The sequence below is a fragment of the Phasianus colchicus genome, chromosome 2 (genome assembly GCF_987193195.1).
Source record: "Phasianus colchicus chromosome 2, bPhaCol1.hap1.1, whole genome shotgun sequence".
Lineage (NCBI taxonomy): Eukaryota > Metazoa > Chordata > Aves > Galliformes > Phasianidae > Phasianus > Phasianus colchicus.
This window is the reverse complement of record NC_143437.1, coordinates 72,658,130-72,684,795: the sequence shown is the minus strand read 5'-3', so window position 1 is coordinate 72,684,795 and position 26,666 is coordinate 72,658,130. Positions and strand designations below refer to the sequence as shown.

General features: G+C 39.1%; 2 protein-coding genes across 2 annotated transcripts in view; both read left to right on the top strand.

The window, feature by feature from the left end:
* Nucleotides 1-26,666, top strand: part of LOC149919106 (uncharacterized) — a 278,061-nt gene that overhangs the window by 12,727 nt on the left and 238,668 nt on the right. The window lies entirely within an intron of this gene.
* The window catches only part of FUT9 (fucosyltransferase 9), a 109,782-nt gene continuing 102,938 nt past the window's right edge, over nt 19,823-26,666 (top strand). The window contains exon 1 of the mRNA XM_031611209.2: nt 19,823-19,967. Coding sequence (XP_031467069.2) covers nt 19,823-19,967 — 145 coding nt within the window. The remainder of the gene's footprint in view (nt 19,968-26,666) is intronic.

Below are 26,666 nucleotides of genomic sequence, written 5' to 3'. Positions count from 1 at the left end.
TAGGATCTGGGTTTGCACTTTCTTTCCTTTGGTTTCCACTCATTAGTTTGTTTAGGGAAAGACTTCTGCAGTTTTGCATCAGTTATACATACATTTTTATTCTGATGAACTTTGTGCCGTAGCACAACAAAGAGATAGGGTCAGATCCTTCTTAAATCATCAAAAATTGATCAGGATTAAAATTACAGTTTAGGAAGTGCTCCATTATGATTTACTCTATTAACATCAGGAGGTTTTCTTCTTATCATTAGCAACGCTTTTAAAATATGTTAATTTTAATGATTATTAAGCTACGCTAAACTTTTAATGCTTTATATACATCATAATGAAGGGAGACATATGTTGTACTGTCTCAAATTGTGCAAACCCATGTGTATGATAAGGTCGTTAATGTTTAGAGATACTGGCTTAGGGACACCAAATTTCTTTGTGTTTTCAAGGGTTGCTAACATTTGCTGATAAAAATAAACTAATAAAATAAATAAGATAAAATAAAATAGAATGCTTACGTTCCCTTGTAGTAAGAACAGTTCTTCCAGTTGTAAATGTTTTTGAAAAGGTGTCAGATCTGCACTTTGTACACTTAAGTCATGAATGTACTAGAAATTCCTTTTATGGTCACAGCTGGGAGGTAAAACTATTTTAATGACCTCATTTTTCCTCCCAGTTGTGTTTTTCAGGTGAGGTATATGCACTATTTAGTAATTGCACCGTAGCATTTACTGTCCTGCTCACACTCAGTGTTCTTTCACTAAAGAATTAATCAGAGCTTTTGTCAAACAGTATTGCCACATTTCCCAACAACAAATAGTAGTCTTTAAACTGCTTTTAGAAGTGATTTAAATCTACCCTAACTGAAACTCTGACTAGTTAAAGGCCCGAGATTGGAAGGCCTTGAGTTATGCTCTGGCAAAAGCACATTCACCATGAATTGAGGACACAGGAAAAAAAAAAAAAAAAAAAAAAAAAAAAATCAATTAGCTGCCATTACTTCTCTAGAAACAATCCATAATTCTTGCAAAGAACAGATTATCTGTCCTGTAATTGACCCTATTGATGGGAAGGGGCTCATAGGATATTTAACGGGGGGGGGGGGTGAAGAAAAAAAAAACATTGGAATTGACTATCGAGACACATGAGCGGAAGCAGAAGCAATGAGAACAAGGAAAAAAAAAATGCTGGGGAAATATTTAAACTTGCGGTAAACCAAAGTGGGTGTGTGCCACTCACAATATTGTGACTGGATTTTTCAGCTACGCTTTTGGTATGCAAGCATTTAGCAAGTATTTGCCAACACTTAGACTTTTTGAGCATCTGGCAGCAGCTGATTAAAATGACTAAAGACCAGCATCTTAAAGTCAAAGTAGCATGTAACTGCCAAGTAGGACACAAGATTTAGGAGTGTATTAACACAACAAAGAAACACGGTGTCTTTGCCTACACGAGCTCAGACAGCCTGCCCATTGCTCTAGCTGGTCTACCCTGCTTCTTCCCCTGGGCTGAGAGAGGAAGGATGCTGGCTGGAGATAGCAGCCAGGGAGGATTCAGCTGTGTTTCTGCCATCTTCTTACTAAGGCCAGAAAGCTTGTGGCTTAAATGCTGACCACCTATGCCATCAGCAATCGAAAGAGCAAATGTAATAAACTTTGATGGTCTTCTCTGGGAAACTGCATTTCACCTTTCCTGCCACTTCCTTTAATTTTAATTTTAATTTTAATAATTTCCTAGGCTTCAGGAAAGTTATTACCAAACAGATAACAATTCAGACAGATGATATTTACAAAAAATAATACACAACTCCTTTCATTTTCACATTTAGATAAATCATCAGACACTTCCTTGAGCAGAACAGTTGGTCATCTAAACCAAACTGATGTCTTATGCAATACCTACACTAGCTCTACCTAGACAAATCAAGTTCATCTGTCAGTACACATAACATTAACGACTTGTAAGTCATCAGATTTACTGTACTACCCTTAGAGCATCATAAGATCTTGAGCATGTTAAAAATATATATTTTCTTTTTAGCCATAGATCTCATTAGATCTCATTTCAATATTGTAAAATTGAAGCATCCTACACTTTCAATTATTTACTAAACACTGAAATCAACTGATAACTACTGTAACAAGGAATTTCTTAGTAGAATGGATACAGAATAATTATTAGGGGGATGCAAATACATTTGGACAACTTGAGTAACAATGTGGTGAAAACATTTTGATTGTTTAATATCTTTTACTTAAAAAAATCATGCTACGCTTTCCTAAGGAACATGATGTTTCAACTTTGATATAGGGGGTAATTTCTTCCATAAATTTAGGATTAGGATCAGTCTCCATTCTTATGTTTAGTAAGTCTGTAATCAAAACCTTTGTACCGCTCTGCTTATTAGTTAAGCCATATTCGTACTCTTGCACATATGTTCTTTATTAATGCATCTAAACATTTCCCCTAAAAGACCAGTAATGAACAAACCATTCAAATAAATCAAGCAGCAGAACTCTATGCTAACAATAATAATCAGTACCTGAATTTCCCTCAGGAAGAAATTCAGTCTATAAAGTTATTTGATTTGGGAAGCATTTGGGCAATGGGCATTCTTGTTTCTTCAAACCAATGGCAGGGAGTCTGAAACATACTGTTAACACCCTTTTGAGTATATGTGACTACAGTTTCAATCTATCGAAATTCCCGCTGTGTTGCTGTGTGTTTAATCACAATCTTTATTGGCATTTATTCATTGTAACCATACTTTATTCATTTATTCATTTCTATGTTTATACCAAACAGAATATATATAACTGTGGCAACATCTTTTATGAGCAACAAATAAAAATTAAGCCTGCTTGCATTGCATGTGCGTATCCATTCAACAGATGCCCTGTTATTGTTTGATAGATGTCTGTGCCAGAAATGAGCTAGAAGCATGTTCTGTTTTCCTGAGAAATAATTGATCCTTAAAAGATTTTCAGTTTTCTGTTTATCAGATACATATACACATCTGCATGTATAAACCCATTTTAGAGTTAAACATGTCATTTCTATTTGCCACATTAAGGATCCTGATTAGAAGGAAGCATGATGGTCAGACTGTCTGATGAGAAGTCAGACTATTTTCACTGCTGTCAGTCATATCAATACAGTAGTGCCAGTGTGTGCTGACTGAGAGTACAGATGGCGTTTCTAGTATTTCTGTCAAAAACCCTAAGTTCTTAATTCTAACTTACTTTTATTTTTTTTCTATGCCAGTCTAGGATTTAGGTTTCCATTTTCTACCAGGGAAGAGAAAGAGAAAAGTTTTTGAGTCAGCTCTTGTATTTATTTGGTTTTACTAAATTCTACATTTGAATTCCTAGGTTTAAGCCTGCGACATGGAAATAAGCCTCATGAGTCAGTTTCCCAAGTGTATTCTCTCAAGGAATCAGAGGTCACATATATTGTCTCATTTTGAAAATACATGTACACAAACTGTTAAAACGATGCCTGTTCTCAAGTGAAAGGGGCTTAGCAAAGTATTACTAGTATTACTAAACACTCCAAAAAGCCATGACTGGTTTCATTAACAGCAGGACACCTTTTGTTCTTCTAGGCCATGCTTCAAACTAGCCACTGGAGAGAGAACACACTACATCTCCAGTAATGAGGACCATGACTCACTTCTCTGAACTCATCTCCAGAGCCTTTTCTCTTGCCTCTGTCTGCTGGAAGGGAATCTGGGGATTGCTTCTGGTGCAGTGCCTATGTGCACCTGCAGCAATCTGGCCCCTCATCAGAACAGGGGATGTACAGGTGCAGACTTTATCTCAAGTTTTAAATACTGACTTTAAAAGAGGATTTTTGACCAAAAGAAAAAAATTAAAAATCAAGAATGAGGAGCAGGCTTTTTTGGTCAACAGCTGCCTCTTCAGGCACTTAATTGCAAAATTGCCTCATGGGAGTCACGTAAAGACCCTCTTTTCTGTCAGCAAAATCCCCATGGCATTCTGTTACTTAATTTTGATAGCAACAAACAGTTCAGTTCTCTGTCTGTTTACTTTGTAAAATGCAGCGGTGCACACAAACACCTTTACTCTTCCTTAGCTGTGGGGTTCTGATCTAGGGCATATGCTCTGATCACATGGTATAAACCCACAGGAAGAGATATCCCTGACCATCTGAGAATCAACACATTCACTTTGCATTGACCTTGGGCTAGAGACCGTACGCATGAATTAGTACACAGTAAATTTGAGCACTGGCCTGGAATAAATATTTAAAGGATTTATATGAGTAAGAGTGACATACTCACCATAGACTAATAATAGTACGTCACATCATATTCTATGGTTTGATAGCAAAGTTGGGACAGCAAATGGAGAAAGAAATACCAAAATTTGGGTATTTTAATCCTTTACAAATTAAAAAAAAAAAAAAGGATTGAAGTGACCTGATTTAAATACCTTCAATACCTAGACCCAGAAAATAATTTATGAGTGCTCAAAGGTGTGTATAACCAGCTTGGACATAGGCATCTCTATCTCACAAGGAAGAGGGCCTTAAGCCAATTTCTTTCTTTCTACAACTTCTAATTGCCCTAGCAGTTCTGTATCCTGTGTTTCTGAATCCTGTTCTGGGGCAATCTCTCCTAGTCATTAAGCTATTTCTTTTATCATTGTGTGGAAAATGTACTTACTTTATCCATGGGATGCTGGTAAGTAGAGTTGAAAAGGTGGTTTGGCACACTGCTTCACAGAGCCAAAATTCCCAGTGTGAGTCTCAATTCTCTGAGATTTTGGTGAAGGGGGAAAAACAGCTCCTCAAAATAGTATTTCATGCAGTAATTTCAGACTTACAGAACTAACTGTTAGAATTATAAATTACTCTAAGTAATGGTGTTAAGAACTTAAGTGGCAACTAACAGAACAAGTTACAGACTCATATTTTAGGGCCACTAGGGACCATTCAGCTCTAGTCTGACCTGCTGCCTAGGACAGGCCAAATAATTTCATCTAATAATTCCTGTAGTAAAAAGAAACCTTAGTACCTGCGCTGCAAATTAGCACTACTGAGTCCTCTACTTTCTAACTGAAGTAGAATCTACCTCAGCAGTTACAAAGACATCCAATTTTCATCTAAAGACTTTAAGTTTGTATAAACCTTTTTCCAACTACAAAGAAAAATCGACTAGCATTCAAGAAAAATGCAAAGAAAACCATTTCTTCATATTGCTTCTCACTGGAAGTTAAAGAAACAGTAAACATAGCACTTTTCTGAGTTACAAAACAGAGTTGCACAAGAAGCTATGAGTCCAATGTCAACAGAAGATGTACTTCCTTGTTTATTTCCTTAATTCCTCTATATATCACTGAGGTTTTAAGTAGGCTAGTTCTGGAGGCTGAAAGGGTTTTCCTACTGATTTCAGTCAATATAGCTTTGGAAATGTTCCAAAACCACTGAAACTAATAGAAATCTTTCATTGTCTTAAAGATACTTTGGAGCCAACTCAATGTCTACAACATTCTCTAAAATATTGACCTTCACAATAGTCTGTAGAGATGTAGCCTTTATGACTGATTTCATACTTAGCAATAATCAGGTATCAAATCTAAGCTGCATCTTGGAACTCAATTTAAATCCTACAAAAATAAGAGAGAAAAAAAATTTAGGACATGGTACATAACTGCAAAAAGATCTCTCTTTCTGGTGTTGTTAACACAGAAGAAAATTATCAGAAGAAAACTCTACAACAATCTAATACTGATCATACAATTGATCAAAATCATTTTGTAAATACATATATGCAACACATATATTAGCCATGTATTATCTGAATTTGAACTAATAATGGAGCACCTTTTACATTAGCACTTCAGTATCTCTCAGTAGATACATTGGATGTATCTGTCACAAAGAGGCAGTTCCAGGAATGCTTTGGAGGAGAATTTGGCCTATCAAAATGATATTATGTAAGCTTTTATGTCTAAAAGATCAAAAAAAGCTGTCAAAGAAAATTGCTGAGGTCATTTAACTCCCTCCTAAAATTCATTCCAACAACAAGCTAAGAATAAATGGGGTATCAGACAATTGGAGATAGCCTAGCAAAGTCTGAGTACATACAATAAATTGTTGACCCATTAGTTATCAAAGCTTAAAGCTCAAATCTCAATTAACATATTGCACCCGTGTGCAGCCTTCTTCATTAGTGGTTTGTGGTAGGATAGAGAGAAAATTCTATTGAGTAACTCTTTTCTATCACCCTAGCTTCAGTCCAGCATAAATAACTCAATGTAGAAAGAAAAACAACTGGTATTAGGCACAGGGCCATCTATCACTGATTATTTCTTGTGTAGGGTGGTTTAGGAACCAAGTTAGAAATACACAAATCTCATTTTTGGTTTCACTAATCAGTGAAAATTTCACCCATTCCAACACCTTCTCCATCAGTAGCTTTGGATATGTTATAATTAGTAATGGTAGCTCAAAGGCCGTCATGTCGTATATTTACAGTAATTTCAAATCAAGCAAAAATATATTTGCATGTCTATATCCCAGGTTTGGAGACACCCAAACAGTAGGAAATGCCATGGGGGGAGCATAACATCTTAGACAAGCTTGAAAATATTTAAGCCTGATGATATTTTCTATCAGAATGCTTTATGGTTTCACAGTTTAATAGAATACGGCAGATCTAATTGTTTCAGTGTAGAGTAATGCAGTTGGAAGTAAGATGAACCTTCATTTAATGTTACTGTTCTATAGTAAAATTATGGTTTTCTTTTGAGGTAAGGAATTTGATTGGTAACTGAAAACAATGCAATGAGCACAAGTATCCAGAGGAGAGCTCATAAAGAATAAGTAATGTTAGATGAATCTATAGAGCAGCCTGCTTCCACACAAATACCTTGGCGTGTTTTAATGACACCACTATCATCAGCCAGAAATCTAGCCTATTTTCTTTAGGGTTTCATTTGTGGAATGAATATTTTTTGCTAAAATGTGTTAAATTAAGAGAAGAAAATGTTATCTTCAATCTTTAAAAAAATTAGACAAAAAGAAAAACCTCAAGCAACAACAACAACAGCAAACAGCAAAAAATACCAGAGTTTTCTCTGACCCCTTCTACGTACAGATTAAAAAGAGCTTTATGAAATAGTCATCTCAGACTTTCACATCTTTTGTACTCAGTTTTGCAACGTATTCCTAAGTACTGAGATATCAAAACATCACTTTACAGTTACACATCTAATATGTTATGCATAAAATATAAGTACTTTTAAACATTTCTGTACAGCAGCTGCAATATCTGTTCATTACTCAAGAGCTGCACTTATTATATCAATTGTATGCTGTTGCAGTTTAAGATGGTTTGCAGCCAATGCCTTGAGCTAGAAACTGTTTGATCCCAGCTCATTGGTTTGCTAGAGATTGTGTGATCCTCAGAGGTTTCAAAGACTTGCAAGATTTTGAATATGTACACATTTTACAAAGTGCTTTGTGTGGCCTGCTGAGTAGTTTCCCACTGGCTGCATCAATTCACCATGCTAATCAGATGACAGCAATAAGCAAGAGTAATTTAATTACTTTTAAAGACTGCTTTCTGCCTCTGGATATAGATAGGTGACTCCCAGTGTCTTTAAAAGAAGGCACTGTTGTGAGCATAGGCCTGGAATCTCATTCTGTGCTACATAGTTTTACTTTCTTGCTTAAATATTTGGCTGGAATTCCAAAGACATACATAGTATTTTCAGCGTCTTTCTTTGTCTGCAGAAAAACTGCTTTGTCAGAATGCTCCATCAGCATCCTTCTGACCTCATCTCCCAAATACAAACATTTTCCAGTACTGGAGTGTGCTCAGCATACTGGAGGTGAACATCAAAAGACAAAATTGTACCATCCCACATGCAGACAAGACAAAACTACACCTGGAGATTTTGATCCTGAAGATCTATCAAATCAGAGTATTTATGGTAGAGACACCTCAGAACCCTGCACAAGTTGCATTATTTCTACCTTCTGGAATTTCACAGTGCTGACAGAGGTGCATGCCACACTGTTACTATGGTCCATATGGAAAGGTGGAGCTAGAATCTGCCCACACCATGCTGAACAGACAACCAGATAAAGATACAGGCATGACTTATACTTCCCACTGTAAATTGTCTAGCAAAGCCTTTCCTTCTCTCAGCCTTGTGGTACAACCTGTATTTATTTATTAATTGTAAGGCTCTGAAGACTTTGACCATCACAAGCCAAGCAATTAGGTCATGTCTTTGAGTAGTGACTTACAACTAAAGACCTGGGGGAAAAAAAGATATTATTGTCTGGTTGGTGAGATATCAATTTTACCTTGCAACTTCTATGGTATGGATGTAATTCTTGACCATTCATAGACAATTATTCAATCTTAAAAATGAAAATGGAGTGGAACGGAAATCACATTATTCTTTTCAGGATTTCTGGACTAATTGTATTTGATGACTGCTAGAAGCATTCCTAAGATATATACTGCCTATCTTAAAATGTTTTCCGTAACTCGGACATACTGAAAACCACACCTTCTTGTTCCTCACCACTAGTAATAGCATGTCTGTAGTTTTTTCACTAAAGCTTAAACCCATATCTTCTAATTTTAGGTTCCCAAATGAGGTAAAAGGTGTGTACTTGTATCCGAGTAAATACAGTATCACCACCATGGCTTATGTTAAGCTTTTTAGTAACTGCAAGGCCTCAGGACTGGGGCTTGTCAGACTCTTAGACAAGTCAGACTTGCCTTTTTTAGTTAAAGGCTTTGCTTAACTTGTTTAGTCAAAACCAGAATTTCCTAATGGCCAGGTATGCGTTTTAGCCCTGCTTAACTTTGTGCTGCTACACCTGCTTCTTCAATAACGTTGATATATTTCCTGTAAGTAATAGATACTGGCTATGGCTGTTATTTCGGTAACTATTCTGTGTAGAAAGGACTACAGGTGATTCCAGAATAATACTGTGGTGCAGTACAATGCAAAGATGCTAGCAAAAACCATGGAAATGTGAACACAAGCCCAGAGGCTTCAGAGTTATACACAACTTGTCCATTATCCATTACTGATGTTTAAAGAAGTACATCTTCTGAAATTAGGTGAAATTTGTTTTATGAGTCACAAAAAGAACAAGGAAACAAGTGCCTGGTCTACGTAGTACATAACATCTAAAGTAAATTCAGAAGTTAACACTGAAGAACAAAGAAGAAAGAACTAGTTGTTAGGAAATAAAACTAGCCCCAGACTCACCCTCGGCTGTGGTAGAAAAAACAATGAGTATTACATTCCTCCTGTCAAAGGACTTGAGATGTTGAGTATGGAAGTAATCCCCACACACACGCCCATGTGCACACCCTGACTGAAACCAATGACTTCTGAAGGTGAAGGGAAAGTGGAAATCAGAATATTCTTTATATTGAATATGTAATTTGGACTATGAATGACATATCACTGTAATTGATCTAATAATAATAACTTTGCAGGATTTTTACAAGATGATTAAAATTGAAATTAAACACTAGTTTGTTGTTGTTGTTTAGCACTTAAAATACATTATTTTTTACTATTATAAGATTTTTATAATAATCAACTGTAAGATTGCAATCAACCCAATTTCTCTCTATATATATGAGTAATAAGGAATTTTTGCCTCCTAAAAGACCCTTTCTATCATTACTGATTGTAGATGAATCCTATGTTGATCAGATTCCTATATTAGAGGACTTTGTTTAGTGCCTGAATTAGTTGGAATGAATCCTCTCTTATTCTAATTTCCCATAAGCTTATACATCCTGACAGTCTGAGAAAGAGAATGCTTTATCACGTATTCATAGAATCACAGAATTATAAAATCACCAGGATTGGAAAAGACCTCTAAGATCATCTAGCCCAACTGTCCACCTAGCACCAAAATTGTCCACAAAACCATCTTCCTTATTACAACATCCACACGTTTCTTGAACACCTCCAGGGATAGTGATTCAACCACCTCCCTGGGCAGCCCATTCCAGTGCCTGACCACTCTTTTGGAGTAGAAGTTTTTCCTAATACCCAATCCAAACTTCCCCTGGTACAGCTTGAGACCACTCCCTCCAGTGTTAGCACGTTACCCTAGAGAAAAGGCCAACACCTACCTTACCACAACCTCCTTCCAGGTAGTTGTAGAGGGCAATAAGGTCTCCTGTAAATCTTCTCTTCTCCAGACTAAACCATCCCAGTTTCCTCAGCCTCTCCTTATAAGGCTTGTACTCCAGATTCCTCACCAGTTTCGTCGTCACTCTCTGGACACACTCCAATGCCTTGATGGCTTTCTCATAGTGAAGGGCCCCAAACTGAAGTACTTGAAGTACAGCCTCACCTGAGCTGAGTACAGAGGGACAATCACTTCCCTGTTCCTGCTGGCAACATTATTTCTGATACAGGCCAGATGTCCTTGGCCTTTTTAGCCACCTGGGCACACACTGCTGGCTCATGCCACTACTTCTCCTTCCTTGCCTATCCCTTCTAAGGAGTCCATAGCCATCCGTTGCAGCACTCCACTTGTGGGAGTTATCCTGCCGTGTTTCAATAATGGCAACTAAGTCATAGTTTGCCTGCTGCATGATGGCATCCAGCTTCTGTTTGTAGCCCATGCTGAATGCACTGGAGTACATAGACTTCAGCTGAACCATTTGCCTCACCCCCAAAACCCAAAATTGTTACCCCAGGTTTGTCTCCAGTGAGCCTGGTTTTATGCTCTTCCCCATTAGGTTAAAGCCCTCTCAAAGAGTTCTGCCAGCTCCTGGGCTAGGATTTGTTTCCCTCTTTGAGACAGGTGAGACACATCTGCAGCCATCAGGCCAGGTGCCAAATAAACTGCTCCATTGTATAAATAAAAATAAAAATAAAAATAAAAATAAAAATAAAAATAAAAATAAAAATAAAAATAAAAATAAAAATAATAAATCTTGCAATGGCAGCGGCCCCTTAGCCACACATGAATTTTCCTGGTCCTCCCATTTGATAGCCCTCAAGTTTCTCTCAGTGACTTCATTGCAACCCCCTTGAACTATTAGAAAAGGGTAATAATCAGAGGGTTGAGCCAGATCAGGAAGTTTTTTAATAATGTCTCTGACCTGGGTCACAGGGAGGCAGCACATTTCCCTATGGGTAGGATGTGGCGGATTATCGAGTCCTCCATTCCTCTCAGAATGGAGACGTCTACAGTGTTTACCCTTCTTTCCTTCTTGGTGGAGGCAGTCTTGAGGTGTGAAGTCGACCTCCTTGCCCTAGCCAACCTCCTGGGTGGATCTTAGATTGCATCCTCACTTACCTGTCCCTTAAGATAGAGTCTCAGTCCTATTATACAAGAACACTTGGGGAATCAAGATAGATAGAGGAGTTTTTCCTGTATCACTGATGAGGGACCTTTTTCCATTCCTCCCTATCTCTTAGGGCCCCTCTTTCTGCTTGACAGTGACAGGGTAGGGGGTCCACCACTACTTGGGGTGTATCATCGTAGTGTCTTTCACACAGGTATTGCAGAGTTATTCCACCAGTCTATCTCCTGCTCACACTCCCTGACGTTTCTTAATCTCTCCATCTCCTCCCTCTGCTCTGCCACCATGCTCAGCAAATCATACACCTGCTCACACCTCATGCAGGTAGAATCCTGCTGTCCTTCACTAGAAGCAATATCTGAACAGCTGCATTCTTGGGCAGGCACTACATCTGAGCCACCACATTCTTTTTGGAAGGAAGTTTCTGCCTAGTTGAGACCATGGCTGGATTTGTATTCTGTAGGCAGTCCATAGATGTGCCAGTCTCCCCACTGGGGAGGGATAGTCTGCCCCCCCTGCTAGACCCTCCCTGCTCAAATGCTCTGCACAAACTCAATTCCTGACTATCTAAATTGCAAGAAAAAGACCTTAGCACCAATGCATGATGTAGTACACCTGATCATTTATTTTCTAGATAGCTGACCACACTGAGGTGACCTATTGGTTCAAAGCAACAGTGTGGATAAATGTCAACTAAAGCAAGATCATTCACTTACTTCCAAAATGATGTGTCTTCATTGTGCTGTAAGACAACATAGATTTTGCAGATTACAGAAAGAATTTGAAGCTAAAGAGAAAAGAGTGGATAAGGATGAGTGCAAGAGATGCAGGTAGGAGAGTTCCTGACCACATTAAGTGGGTGATAGGGGGAATAATGAGTGATATAAAGTGACCGGGGGAAAAAAAAACAACAGAGGTTAATGAGTGAAAGGAAAGTAAGAAGAAAGAAATTTTGGAAATATTCAACAGAAAATATAGGAAAATTTATAAAAGTGCTGAATGTTCGCATCTGCAAGCGAAAGTATACTTGAAGCGAAAGTATACTTGAGTTGTATACTGGATATGGAGCTACAGCAATCACAATATTCTGAAAACAAAGCCACCAAGGGCCATGTTTTTAAACATTTTAGACACAAAAAAATCAAAAATCATTTTTATGAGGATTTGCAAAAGGACCAGAAGATAATACTATTTTATGTCATGGGGCTATCAGGAAGATACACTGAGCTAAACGCTTTGAAACATTACAAAACAAAGGTGAGAAATCTATTCAAATATCTGAATGTTGATTATATGTATATCCCATACTGCAGCATCTGGGTAATGTAGACAAAACACCTTTCAGGCTACAGCTAATCAGAAGAATCAGGTATGTGAAGACAATTTTGAGGGGAAAGAGCTGATCTTTTCTATCATTTTTAGGAATGTGTGTTTGTAAATAATTAATTATATAATTAAATATAAAGACATTCTTAAGAAGTTCTTCCAAGTATCTGAGCCAAAAATTGACTTTAGTACCACCATAAGACAGAACCATCACGAGACCTACTGTCCTGATTCACAAGTTATTTAATAACTCAAAAAGAAGTTTAAAAGGCAACTTGATTATGATCTCTAAGGACCTGGAAGATTTCTGATATGTGGAACACTTAGTCTGGCAGACAGTAGCATAACAATATTCTGGATGAAGTGGATATAGAAGAATATGAAATAGGTGGAAGGAAAAAAAAAAATAGCAGTGGGTGTAGTTTATCATTGTTGCAGCATACCAAGAGAAGTGGCAAATTTATCATAAGCATAAGTCCTTAATACTTCTTTGGCTGCCTTTCCAAAAGGTAGGATACAAACAACAGGCTAGATAGGAAAAGGGAAGAATTCTTTCCCACAGAGAACTATTTCTGAGTCATACTGTCTGTCCTTGATATGCAGGCATCAGACTAAGTCAATGTTGTCTCATCCTGGCTAAGAACAAATTTTTTACATGGCTGCCTTTCATGATTGGCACATGCCATAAGGTATACAGCATGCAGTTACTGAACATGCAGCAAAAATCTTTGGGGTACTATAGTGTGCCTTTTTTCCCCAGGAAAATTAATGATAAGTGACTATTATGTATAATTTTTATAATACTGTATATCTGCATTGCTGCCTAATGAATATAAATTAAAACACTGGCCTGGATTTCTACTCTATCATAAATCAAATAATAAACAGATCAAAGAAGAAGAAAAGAGCAAACTGCAATTACAGAGTGAAAATTGTTTACATTCTGGAATATGAAATGGCATTTCTGTTTCTTGCTTTTTTTGTCATTTGCTTGCATTTGTTTTCAGTGTCATCATTTCAAAACAAATGAAGGTTTCAGATGTTCCAGAGACTATATTCCTCATCAAGAGTAATACAGAGGATAAGACTTCTAACTTTCTTCCATCATTAAACATAGAGAAAAGAATATTTAAATAAATGTCATTAATTTTGAAGAAGTTGTATTCCTTTATATCAATCATTAATTCATATTCTGACTAGCATGTTTCTACAACTCAGCACAGCTAAAAAGTCTTGACAGAGAACAAGACACTTTACCTTAGACATGCATTCTGAGAAATTTGAGCCAATCATGAGTCATTATAGCAACTTTAAAAGGGGGAAGATACATTTATTGTGCTAACCACTTAGAAACTTGTGTTTCTAAATAAATAAATAAATAAAACCACATATTCACTGATTTTCTCTGGAGAAAATTTCAGGGAGGAATTTAGAATTTATATGAAATCAGACAGTAGTATCTAGATCCTAATTTATAAAATGTAATAGTATATTTAATTAGGTATTTAGAAGGAATATGGTAGGACCTGATCTTGCCATTTGTTATTCATGCTGCCAACAGTCCTGCCACCGTCACATGATTCAAATTAATTAGAGACAGTATGTGCATATACAATATTATTCAAGTATAGGGGAGCCAACAAACTGCAGTACTACTGTCAGTGCAGGGTTTGGAGTTGACACATTAGCCATACTGGTGAACCGTGACTCTGTTCTCCTACATACTGTAAAATGTAAGAACAAAAAGATGGTTGGTGAGTTCAAAAAACTTATGATTCTTCCAGACAAAAGAATGAAGTCAGGAATGTTACAGAGGAGGTCAGAACAAAGATATAGGTCTATGATTAATCATTAGCAGCTGCAATGGTTAGTGAATAAAAACACTCAGAGAGAACAGGATTAACTCTCCCAAGGGTGAAAAGACTATTAAAGCTTAGTATGTCCCTTAAAAGATACTGTATAAAAGGTTACCATGGAGTTGAATGCTTTGCTTGTTTCCATTAGTTCATGACACCATGTTTCAAATAGAAAACTTTCATTTTTTTCAATGCCTAAACTTTGCACACACACACTGGACTCTAACACAAAATGGGAGCAAGTCAATTCCCCTCAGTGTTAACAGTGAAAACTACCAGATACTTTGGGTTCTCAGGTATTTTCTTCCAAGTATGCACTCAGCATTTCCAGTATTCTGCTGTGTCAGTCTGAAATTAATCTGTGCCTACACTGTAGACTTCTGCTGGCATAGCTTTGTGAGCAGCTGTTATGGCAATGTCTTGGTTTCTGTTACAAACTCACATGCATTAAAAACAAAAACAAACAAACAAACACAAAATTTTTCAATTTGTTTACCTGTTTAGCTTCCTTGACTTGGGGGTAATCAGCTTTCACAAGGTAAGCTGTATCCTTAGTGGAAAGAATTGCTGCTATGGCACAGCAGTACAGGAATACTTCTAAATCACTTCTACTAAAGAAAGACATGGTTCTTCATGAACAACTCTGTTGATACATGAAATAGACTGAAGTCTGCAGAGTAGTTGTATTGACTTGATAGAACTAGCCAATGTTAAAAGAAATTGGTGCATTCTTTGTTTCCAAAATCACCAGATTTAACATTGAAAGAAACAAATCTGTTAGTGTTCTTATGCACCTTTCTGCATTAAGCTTCATACTAGTACACCACTGCTGGAATATATATGAAATATCAACGATGTAATATTGGCACACAAGGCAAGAGGCAAGGCAGGAGAAATCCATAATTAGATTTTTCTCAGTACATCCATCTTCATTTATCCAGGAGTCTAAAGTCATTATTATTTACTCAAAAATCTCCTTGGAGAGTAGAACTGTAAAGATTTACTGCATATTATGAGAATCTGTAAGTATACTGAAGTTCCCTAGTTCAATTATTTGTCTCGTCTACATTTGATTAAAATATGAAGAAAGTTATACCAGCACCTATATGTTTGGTTTCTGGTGATATTTTCCCTTTCTAAATCTGTCCTTTAATTCAGAAGGTGTAAATAAGTTTCATTTCTCCCTTCTTATTTTGTATCTTTTTTCACCAACTGATATAAAGTTACATGTGATGTTCTTTGTTTTTGGTATGAGAAGACCTTCAAATCTATTTAAAAAAAAAAAAAAAGTGATGGTATAGAAAGTAATAATTAGAGAAGCTGTATATTTCAAAGCCATCCTTTGACTTCAGTGGAAATCAGCGCCTGGGTGCAGCAAGGCAAATCTCTCTTGTAGGAAGTGGTAACTGAGAGCAGTTTGGGTTCCTGTGTTAAGCCTTTGCAGTGTCCTTGGCCTGTAAAAGCAACAAACTTTTTAGGATCAATCCTATAAGCCATAGTGCAAAGGCTTCTAATCTTACATTGTAAATCTGGATGTCCTGTATAATATCAAACTGCTGTTTAACAAAGAGTCTTAATAAAAATGGCACTATGCACACACACACCACTCTCCAATTTACAATAGATTACTTAATCTCAATTAAACTTCTTTTATTTCTTAATAAATCATACTAAACAAAGAAAATATTCTGTCAATAAATCAAAGCTTTAATAAAGCCCACTAGCTAAACTTCCATATAGAAGTTATTTTTAAAAGTACTTCATTTCGTTCTCTCCAAAATGAAGGCATTAGTACCTGCTGAAAGTGTGGCTCCGGCTGGAAATTTATATTACAGCTAAATGTATTAAACTTCCCACAAAACAAAACAAAACAAAAAACGCAAACAAACAAAAAAACCTAAGACCACACAGTTCTTTCTGAGATTCAACTATCGGTAGAATTTCATGTTATTTTTATCTCAGTCATACCTAAAACCTCAGCCTGGTTTTAGGTATGGTGCCTCATTGCACAATGCAGTCCCTTGTCTAGATCCAAGATCCTACTCCTCATCCCACAGCCACGCAATGGGCCACTGCACTCATTGAGGTTAGTAAGGTTCATTGCACAGCTCTGGGTGCTGACATCAGTCAAAACAGTTGTAGAATTGGGGCCAAGTTTAAGGCAAACCATAAATAATGATCATCATGAGCAGTAAAGCAAAGGATGATAGATTTTTAAATGATGCAGTTAACCCCAATGCCAAAAATCAATTATAGATAGGAAAATGCACTCAGGACTCTCATGGGTGTGGGTTCTGGGCCATACAAAGTGAAATGTGGACAGAAAAGGCAGCCTTGCCCCGAACAGTGGTAGGATCAACTTGGTATGGATACAAACAATAAATGTTCTTATACTGCATATGTGTTCTTAGTAAGACTCTGGATGTTTGTTGATGGATGTTCTTTAAAAACATGCCTCAAATTCAGACCGTATTAAGTGAAAAATAAACTCTTTTTTTTTTCCCCTCATAATTTTGATAAATATCTACATTTGGGCTTAGGGAGCTGTCTGGGAAAGGGATTGTTTGGATTTGTTTTATTTTTGAGCATTTTCTGCTTCTTTGGACCTTTAAAATATTCTGCTTAAAACGTTACATCTGTATCTGCTTTTTTAAATTTATTTTAAAATTTCTTTTAATATCTACATTTTTTTTTCCTTATAGTGAATGAAACCTTTTCTCAAACTGTGCTCTCTGAAAATAATTTTGAATCTTAAGAAAACACCATAGATGTATTTCCAGACAAAGGTAGCAAGCTCAGCAGCCATGTTTTGCAAAGGCAAGTTACAACCTTGCAACAACCTGCAAGTATCGGAACATAGCTCTGGAATTTTTTGAAGAACTGACACTTAAAAAAAAAAACTCACCTTGGTAGAGAAAAAAAGAATTCTGTGTGTATATATATCCTTACGCTGATTCAGATTAAATTTGGAGTCAAAGTTAGGGAAGAGCTAATCATTCACCCGAGACCTCCGCGGTTCATTTCCTATTCTGAATCTCAGAGAAAAAGTCTCCACCCTCAGTCTCCCATTTTTCAAGAACTGCCCTAACCACCAGGCTCCTGTTACACTAGTGCAGCCATTCACCTCCAGCTATACAGAAAAAAAGGGACAAAAAATCACAATAAAACCCATCTATACTAAAGACTGTATTAAGTATACTTAAAGCCTGTATTAGCTATACTAAAAAATACTAATCCAATATCTGAGAGATTACCACTAGATAAGCTCTTATTCAAAAGTGTCATTACATATACAGAGCCCAAATGTTACTCTTTTTCCAGTTTCCCTCCCCTTTTCTGACTCTTCCATTGCTGTCACTTCTGGAGCCCTTACTAAAGAAGGCACAAAGGTGAGGGGGAGACAATCAGTCTCCCCAGTTATTTCCCAGGCAAGGGAAATAAGAGACACCTGCAAGCCAAAGGTGCTCAGATCTAATCTCAAGACTGAGACCAAAGAAGAGAAAAACCCTGAAAGATGAATTTGTTGGTAACTTACTTCTGAACAGCAATGAGGCACTGAGTCCTACACTTGTGGGCTTTGCAAACATCCAAATTTGGACCTAAGAACTTCACAGTATCCCTTTTCCCCTCTCCTTGCCCACTGTGCCTGATGATTGCAGGGTTTGATCTGACCTACGGAGAGGAGATATCGTCCAGCTGGGAGATGAGATTTGCCTCTCATTACATATTTCTGTCAGCTAGAGGAGAGCAGAAACATGTCTTCATGTTTCTCTCAATAGTTTTGCAAGGAAGATGCACATTTTGGTAAATAATCTTTTCCCTGGGATTTCTTACTAGCTCTAAAGAACAGCAGGATTCAGAAATACCTTCATGCTGACAGTGAGTTCACAGTGTTTTGAAGCAACTCCCACCATGGCTACAGATGTAATTGCGCCGTCTTCAGAACACTCTGGGCCAGGCCTATCCTCAGAATCCACCTGTTAGAGGCACAGACCGCTTCTCTCAGTGACTGAAGCCCGTACAGCAAATCAGCACTTTGAAATGTGGAGCTGTATGGAAATCCACCCAATCTTGCTCTTCCCTAGTCTCACAAGCGGGAGCTGCTGATAACTGCACAGTACAGGGCAGGGTGGAAGAGCACCGTAAGTTAATAACCTACACGCAATTCGGAGACGTCTCAGACAGAGGCTGACACTGGGGAATTGGATGTCTGCACTGAACGTCCATTGAATTGTGTTGGAGGGCTGATGAGAGGAGCACCGACCAGCCTCTGAAAGCACTGCCTGGCAGGTAAGGCTGCAGTGCACTCTGATGGGGAGTGCCATGTCTTCACCATTGCTTTGTCTTTTCCCTGGACATCCTCACAGCAGTGTATCAACATTATATAATGCAGGGAGAGTTCAGCGCGGGGATAAGGAGTTGATAGCCAGCTCTCAGTGTGTCTGTTTATGTGACAGACGTGATTTACCGTTCTCCCATTTACACGATGCACTCAGAGCTGTTGTTTCATTTATTTTTTATGTCACAATAATTATACTTGAACCTAAATAAACATCTGGAAAGTCCTCTAGGTTGCAGGAGCAGCCTTGAAAGCCTGCTTTTAAAAACTCCTCCAGCGTGGGGTTTGTTTCCCACACAGTCAGTGATTACTGCTCTGTGTTCTCCTCCTATTTACCGCCTTTTTCTCCTAACACAGCACGGTTCTGCTTTCTCCTGCCGGGTAGGAAAAAGGAAAGGAGGACGAGCGCGACGAGCGAGCGCTGGGCTCGCTTTTCCCATCGGGACCGAGGGGAGCCGGGCACCCTCTGCCCTTCACAGGGGCCGCTTGCCCTTCCCGGGGGGCGCCGCGAGAGCGCGTCGGAGGGGCAGCAGCGCGCCCGCGGCCACGGGGGTCTCCGGAGCCATCCTGCGGCGGAGAGGGGGTATCCGGAGAGACGGCAGCTGCCGGCCGGGGAGCAGGGGGACGTAGGGGAAAGGGATGTGGGATCGGAGAAGAAAGAGACGGGGGGAAGAGGGATAACGGGCGGAGGGATGGAGGGGCGAGAGAGGGAGGGATGGAAAGATGGAGGGAGGGAGGGATTCGGGATGGAGGCACGAGGGACGGAGGGTTGAGAAAATGAGGGCTGAGGGCCGAAGGTCTGAGGGACGGCGGGCTGCGGGAGCGTGCGCCCGCCTCCCCAAGCTGCTCCCCCTCCGCTGCGCGCCCCCGCGCCTCTCCACGCCTCCCCCCGCTCCGCCGCCGCGCGTGCCCGAGCCCGGGGCTGCCTCTCCGTCGCATCCTCCTCCTCCTCCGGCGGCGGCGGCGGCAGCGCCGGGGATGGGCAGCGAGAGCGCGCCCAGGAGCAGCCCGGGCCCCGCCGCTCCCCGCTGCTCCCGCGCCCGCTGCTGCTCCTGCCCCGCCGCCCCCCGCGCCCCAGGGGCAGCGCCGCCGCCGCGCTACCCGCAACCCCCGCCTCGGACGGGTGAGTCACGGGGCCCTGTACCCCCCCGCCCCCAAAAACACCTGCCGTGCCTCCCCCATCGCCGCTTCTCCTCCCATCCCGGAGCGGCCCCGGGAACGCTGAGGGGGACGCGGTGAGGGGGGAGGGGGGAGAAAGGAGAGGGGTGCACTGTGCTTCGCCTGCTCCAACCCCCGGGGAATGGAGGGTCCTGGCCCGGGTTTAAGCCCTCCCCGCGGAGGCAGGAGGTACGCGGGGCAGCGAGTGTGGCCCCGGGGCTGCGCGGGGGCGGCGGGGGAGGGGGCTGCCTCACGGTGCCCTTCCCGGCCCCCGCTGCCCATTCCCACGGGGCTGTCTCGCACACACAGACAACCCGACATCCCCCAGTGCCCGGGTCTGGAGCCCCCCCGTAGCCCGAATCCCCGTGCCCGTGTGGCTCGGGGTAGCGTACAGCGTCTTAACTTTACCAAGGGACCATTTTAAGGTGGTCTGGGGGGAGATGAGCCAACCCAGCGCAGCTGGATGCTTCTCCGCAGCTGCAACCCGGGATCGGGGAATAGTCCCGACCCCCCCCCCGCCCCTCACCCCCAGGGTTGTGCGGGCGCAGCGGAGCACGGGGCGGCTGCGGCTCTGTGCAGCCCGGAGCGGCCCCGGGAAGCGCGAGGCAGAACTCGGCGCCCGGGTGGACTTCTCTCCTTCTCGTCCGACAAATGAATAAATATATGAAAGCAGAGAGATTGTGGGGTGGGAGGGGGAAGAAGTCTGTGCCTGTTTTCCTTTGGCTGCCCAGAGCTGAGTGCGAATGTTGAGGATGCTGTGACTGAAAAGTGGTTTCTGGTTTTCTGTGTCATGATGCACAAGGCTGGTTGTAGGGAGTGTAGTTACTATCTGTATCCCAATAGTTCCCTGCCGAAAGGGTTGTTATGGCAGCAGAGCTTCCCCATTCTTTTATTTAGCATCTCTGGCTCAGAGTAATGTTAAAGACCTGGAGACTGCCTTGAAGGAAAAAAGAAAAAAGAAAAAGAGCAACCTCTCACCTCTTTGCCAAATAGCCAACAAGTATGAATACAAGATTTGCAGTAAATCTTCACTCCTTTCTCCAGAAGCTGGTGCTGTGATAGCACTTCAGACCGAAGGAGTCTCTGGGGGAAAACGTCTTTTTAAAAAAATTATTTTTATGTGGGGGAGAAGGGAGGGAGATGGATGCATTCTGTTGCATTTTGTTGAAGTTTTCATACAGTTTTTCAGGTTATTTTTTTCAAGTGTTTCAATTACGGTTTGTGTGTTGTTGGTTTTCTTTTTTTTTCTTTTTCTTTCTTTTTTTTTTTTTCTTTTTGTCATAGCAATCTTTCTCAGTTACAGAGAACTCCTTAGTCCTGTGCTGCTCTGGTTAAAGTAATTCTGCATACAAAAAGCAGAGGAAGACTTGTATTCCAACAGATGCAGTTTTTCTCTATAGTTTACAGGATGGTGCGTTTTTGTTTCACAAAACAGAAAGGAATCTGTGTGAGACTCATCAGAAAGCTTTCATCACACCTTAACTATCGCAGCTGGTGGCAGTCTGAAACAACAAGACTTAGAGGTTATTATGGAAATAAGTTCTTCTGACACTGGTCCTGATCTGCCCATCCCCTGTCAGACCACAGAGAGTTGTAAGGGAAATGGTTTGGTTTTGATTTCTGCTTAATTCAGTATATTCCAGAAACAGTGGTTAAGCAATGATTAAGATTAGGACTGATGCTAAAAGCATATGAAAATTTCAGAGGGCTGTATTATCTTGCAGTTCTTCATTCTGCAGCTGTACTGGTGTCATTTGATGTCTTCAGCTGGAGTTTGGTTGTATAGAGGTTGAGCAGTGACAAAGGGCAGCAGGACTTCAACCTGGAAGCTCTTGCATCTTTATTTCCAGCAGAGTTTTTTTGTAGGCTGATAATGATGCTGCAGAACAAAATGTAATCAAATGGTGGTATCTTGTTTCCAGATGTACATTTTTGCTTGTAGTGAGAAAGCAACACAAATCTGGAACTACAAAGCAACACAAATCTGGAACTGCTCATTTAAGAGTAAATAAATGCTGTTCTATAAGATTCATTGTGTTCAGTGCTGAACTCAGTGTTGAAACGGACAAGGTGCAGGTTAAATAAGTGAACTAAAACAACAGAGTGTATGTGATTTGTAACTAATTTTTGTTGCTTGTAGTGAATATAGGCAATCTTGTAATATTCATATTATAATAGAGACACTATACAAGGGAAATGAAGCACATCAATGTGTATTTTTAATGACAAACTGAACTCTTGAATAAACCTCAGAAATTCCTGAGGGAATGCAACCACATTTCTTGTTAGAACCATGGTCATGATTCTGATCTCAGTCAAATCAGTATGAGATTCTCCTCAGACATTGCTGTGAGCTGAATCAAAGACATTTTTGCTAACCATTTTGAAGGAACCAGGATGTGAAAAGATCATTTGTATTTTCCCCCATTACCGTAGCTGGAAGCATTTATTTTATGTCTGGTATGGAATATTCCAAGCTCTACCCTTCTCAGCTGCACTCAAGCCCATAGTTCATACCTGTTCAGACAGCTCAGCTGAAATAATTATTGTGAGAAACAATAATGTATGTATAGCTATGAACTCTTTTACTGGCCTCTACTAGTTAAATAATAGTCGTATTTCCTGTCAAAAGGGCTCAACTTTGATATTTCCATATGAGATACCAGTAAAATTTTACCTTAGGTTGTGTTGAGGATCCACGATCTTTGAGGTCTTTCTAATGCAGGCTATTCTGTGATTCTGTGAAACAGAATGTTTCTTAAAATGGCCTTATTTGTTTCATGGTTCTGATTTTAAGAGGGCTAGCTGATTTTAATCAAGATGAAGAGCAGATGTTTCCAACTTTAGTGATTAAAAAATACCTTTAGTGATTTAAAAATAAACTTAAATTGTAATAGAGAAAAAAACAAATGTGGTCACACTAGAAAGGGTTACACCTGAAATTATTTGATACAAATGAACCAACAACTTGCACTTGTTTAACACTGAACAGAGGTAAAGTGGAGCAAAACCAAAATCTGGCAGTACCATCTTAGGAAAATACTTAATGGAATCGCAGAAGACTGCTGCAAAATTGCCCCAAAAGTTCTTACTTTTGACTTGAGGACTGGGAATCCAATGGAGAAGGTCCCACTGACTTCAGTAAGCATACATACCTGCAGCATGTTGTTGAAGAAAGGGTAAGAAAAGGTAATCTGATGAAGTAAATACAAGGGTGCTGACAGATAGCTACTAAAACATATGGAGAATGTATTTCTTCATGTTTTCTTTATTTAGGAGCAAGTTCTGGCTCCACAGAAGCTGATTTGGAATCTTGCCACTGATCTCACTGGGGCCAAAATGTCATCCAGAGAATTATGTTTCAAATGACTTTTGAAATACGTTGTGTGTTATATTTAATCTGGTTTTAATTTGTGTGATATTCCATTAAAATGAGGTTACCTTTGCCAAGTTTGAGTTATTAATTAGTTATTAGTGATCATTTTCCCTTTCCTTTTCAATTTTTTAAATGTCAGTTTTTCAGAAATGGCAAGAAATACAAAATAGTCTTCTTGTAAGAGTGCACTCATAAGCTGAATAATTCAAAACCTGTGCTGTCATTGTGCAATCAAATTTTTAATATGATGCTGTCAGAGTCATAAAATAAGAAAATCAAATGTGACATCATAGAACACAATGTATATAGCTGACATGACATCTGGATGTTTTAATTTCCCCACTTTAAATTTAGTGGTTAATGAATATAGACTCTTCTTTCTTTCCTCTGAGGAAGTCCCTAATACAGCATGTTAAGCGTTCAGAAAAATGATGTGTATATTTTCTTAAAAAGAAAAGTCCCTCACGTAAAGGAAACGAATTAACAGAGGAGACAGTTTTAAAGCCTTCCCTGGGAAACACAGAACTGAGATAATTTATAGCCGGAGAGGAAAACTATTGTCATTTATGTTTTCTACAATATAGTAGGTATGCTCTTGACAAAGGACAACTTATTAACTGTTGTTGACTAGGTGTGTACCTCTGCATAAAAGTGAGATTGATACACTCAACCTGCTCCAAAAAAACCATCAGTTTCTGTGGTGGTGGTATGTTTGTTGGGTTTTTTGGTTTGTTTTTTGTTTTTTTGGTACTGGCTTTCCTCTAAATCAAGAGCATTTATTGCTAATAAAAACGTGCCAGACAGGCAGAAATGGAAAATGAAGCTCTGTTTGTGCCCTACATTTGTGGAACAGAAAGAGCAGCAATGCCACTGTCCCCACACTGTGGTGCTGCATCAGCCCTCCGTTGCTGGATAGGGACCAATGCTTAATATTGCTCTAAGCAGTCAGTCTCTTAAGGAAACTTGTCTGGAAATGGATCACAAGTGGGATTTTATTTGTTAGTCTCGGCCTATGCCATCCTTGTAGAAACCAGCTCTGACTGTGAACCTGCTTTAGCAGAGGGTTTGGACAAGATCATCTCCAGAGGTCCCTTCCAAACTCTACAATTCTGTAATTATGTGTCTCCATGGGTCCTGGCCAGATCCTTTGAGGAGCTCAGCTCCTCATTGTTGATGCTTTGAAAGCTCTGATTGCATTCCAAGATCCTCTAAGAAATGGAGTGAAATAACTAGCTCATCTTACACAGCCACAAACCAGCTGTCAAACTGCAATGATTTTCCATCACAACGGCATGTTGGCTGTGTTTGAAACAGTGAACTTGAGGTGAAAGGCTCCAAAAACGTGATTACCACTCCCTCAGACATTTAGTCCTTCAGGAATATCTTACTGAAAGTACATGTTTCTATTGCACAAACTGGAGCAGAGAGAAATTAATCAAATAACACAAATATATATATATATATTTTTTTTTTCCACACTATTTCTTCTAATTATGTAGAGAGACTGATAATGTTGTCAGATATTTGGTTCTGGAATACGTATCTAATCCATGAACAAACAACCTCATAATTGTTCGTATTTCTTTGTCACATAATGCTACATTTTGATCTGTCAGTAGACAGTGATTTAACCTGACCAAATTAGCACATTCCAATACTAATGCTTTTCTTCCTTCCTGATTTCTACCACTCAAAAGCTAAAAAACCTAAACAAATAACAAAGAAACAACTATTGTTGCAATACTACAGTGTAAACCTACTGTGTAAGTAAAGCTACTGAACTTAAAAGAACTCACCAACTAAACACTAAAAATATACTTTTGTATATCTAAGTGGTCAAGGCTCTATTGTCTTTTCTTCAGATGTCTTCTTCCTTCTAGTTTATCCTGAACAGCAGCTACAGCAGTTTCAAACTGAGAAAATGTATTAGAACTGAACATGCAGGAAAGCCTGCTTTCCTATTTCAGTGTTAGAAGTGAAAGGCAGAGATATATACAGTTTAAACTTTGAAGGGCACAGCAATGTAAAACGTATACTTCAAAGCTGTTTTTTTTTTTTTCATTATCAAATGAGTGTTGATTTTTATTTAAATGCAGAATATATTTTAAAATTTTGTATTTATCTAGGATCTTTATTATTCTTTTGTTTACCTAATTAAAAAATCCAGAAAATATTTTCTGCATTGTATTTGTATATTGGCTTCCAACTCAAAGCATCTAAATAATATTAAAACATTATGCATCATTTGTCATACTGAAGTGCACAAATTGAAAACTGGAACAAATAACAGACATAGACTTCTTTTTGATTGGCAAAACATGACATCAGATTTTCTACAGAGCTTGTAGAAATTGCTGGCTGATGTTCTTCAGTGGCTAGGTGAGTGATGCTCAAATATTCTTCAAGAAAATAACTAAAAGTCATAATGTAGTCCAAGATTAATTGCCATTGTTTAATACATAGTGTTGAACTATGATTAAAGTTGACAATTTAAACTACTATGATTGAAATCTATCTATCCTTAGGATAAAGTAATCACTAAGTATTGTTTACATTTTTGTCTTTGCATTTCCACACAGTTCCTCCTGCAGCTTTTTTTACCCATTTTTTTTTCACCCCAGATGGAGCCACTGGGTAGGACTTCAAGATCTTTTAAAATAACTTCTAAATAATTAAGCAATCTTATCTCTCCATATTTTCAAAGGCTTTTTTTATGAGTCATCACAGCTTAGGAAGTCAGGTACCAACTGCATAATCAGAGCAGACTTCTAACCAAGGACAGATGGATGCAGGTGGCACGTAGACCTTGCCAGACACCACAGGCTGAAGGAAGCTCATAAGGTGTCAAAGCCAGTTCTCTCTACTTATCAGGGTGATACTTCAGAGCTTTCTGAAATTACAAAATTTGTGTCCTTTTGAAATGAATTAGAACTCCTCAAGACAGTCTTTTCCCCAAGTTGTTTCAGATAGGCTGAAATGTTCAAGTTGGACTTTTAAAATATTGTAATATACATCCCAAAAAATGATGAACGATTTGAATATTTCCTTTATTTGATTTTCCTTCAAAGCAAGACTAGCAAAATTAGTTCAATTTCATGGAGCACTGTGATATCAGGGGAACTGTGTATTCCAATGTAATAGGATTTCAGACAATTTTCTTCAGTGGCTTTAATTACAGAGTAAGAAAGACCTTCTTTAAAACTAAGGCTAAGCCAAATGAAGGAATCAATCCTGAAATGATTTGTGTGTATGACAAGTTCTGTGAATGTGTATATTCCAATAAATTGG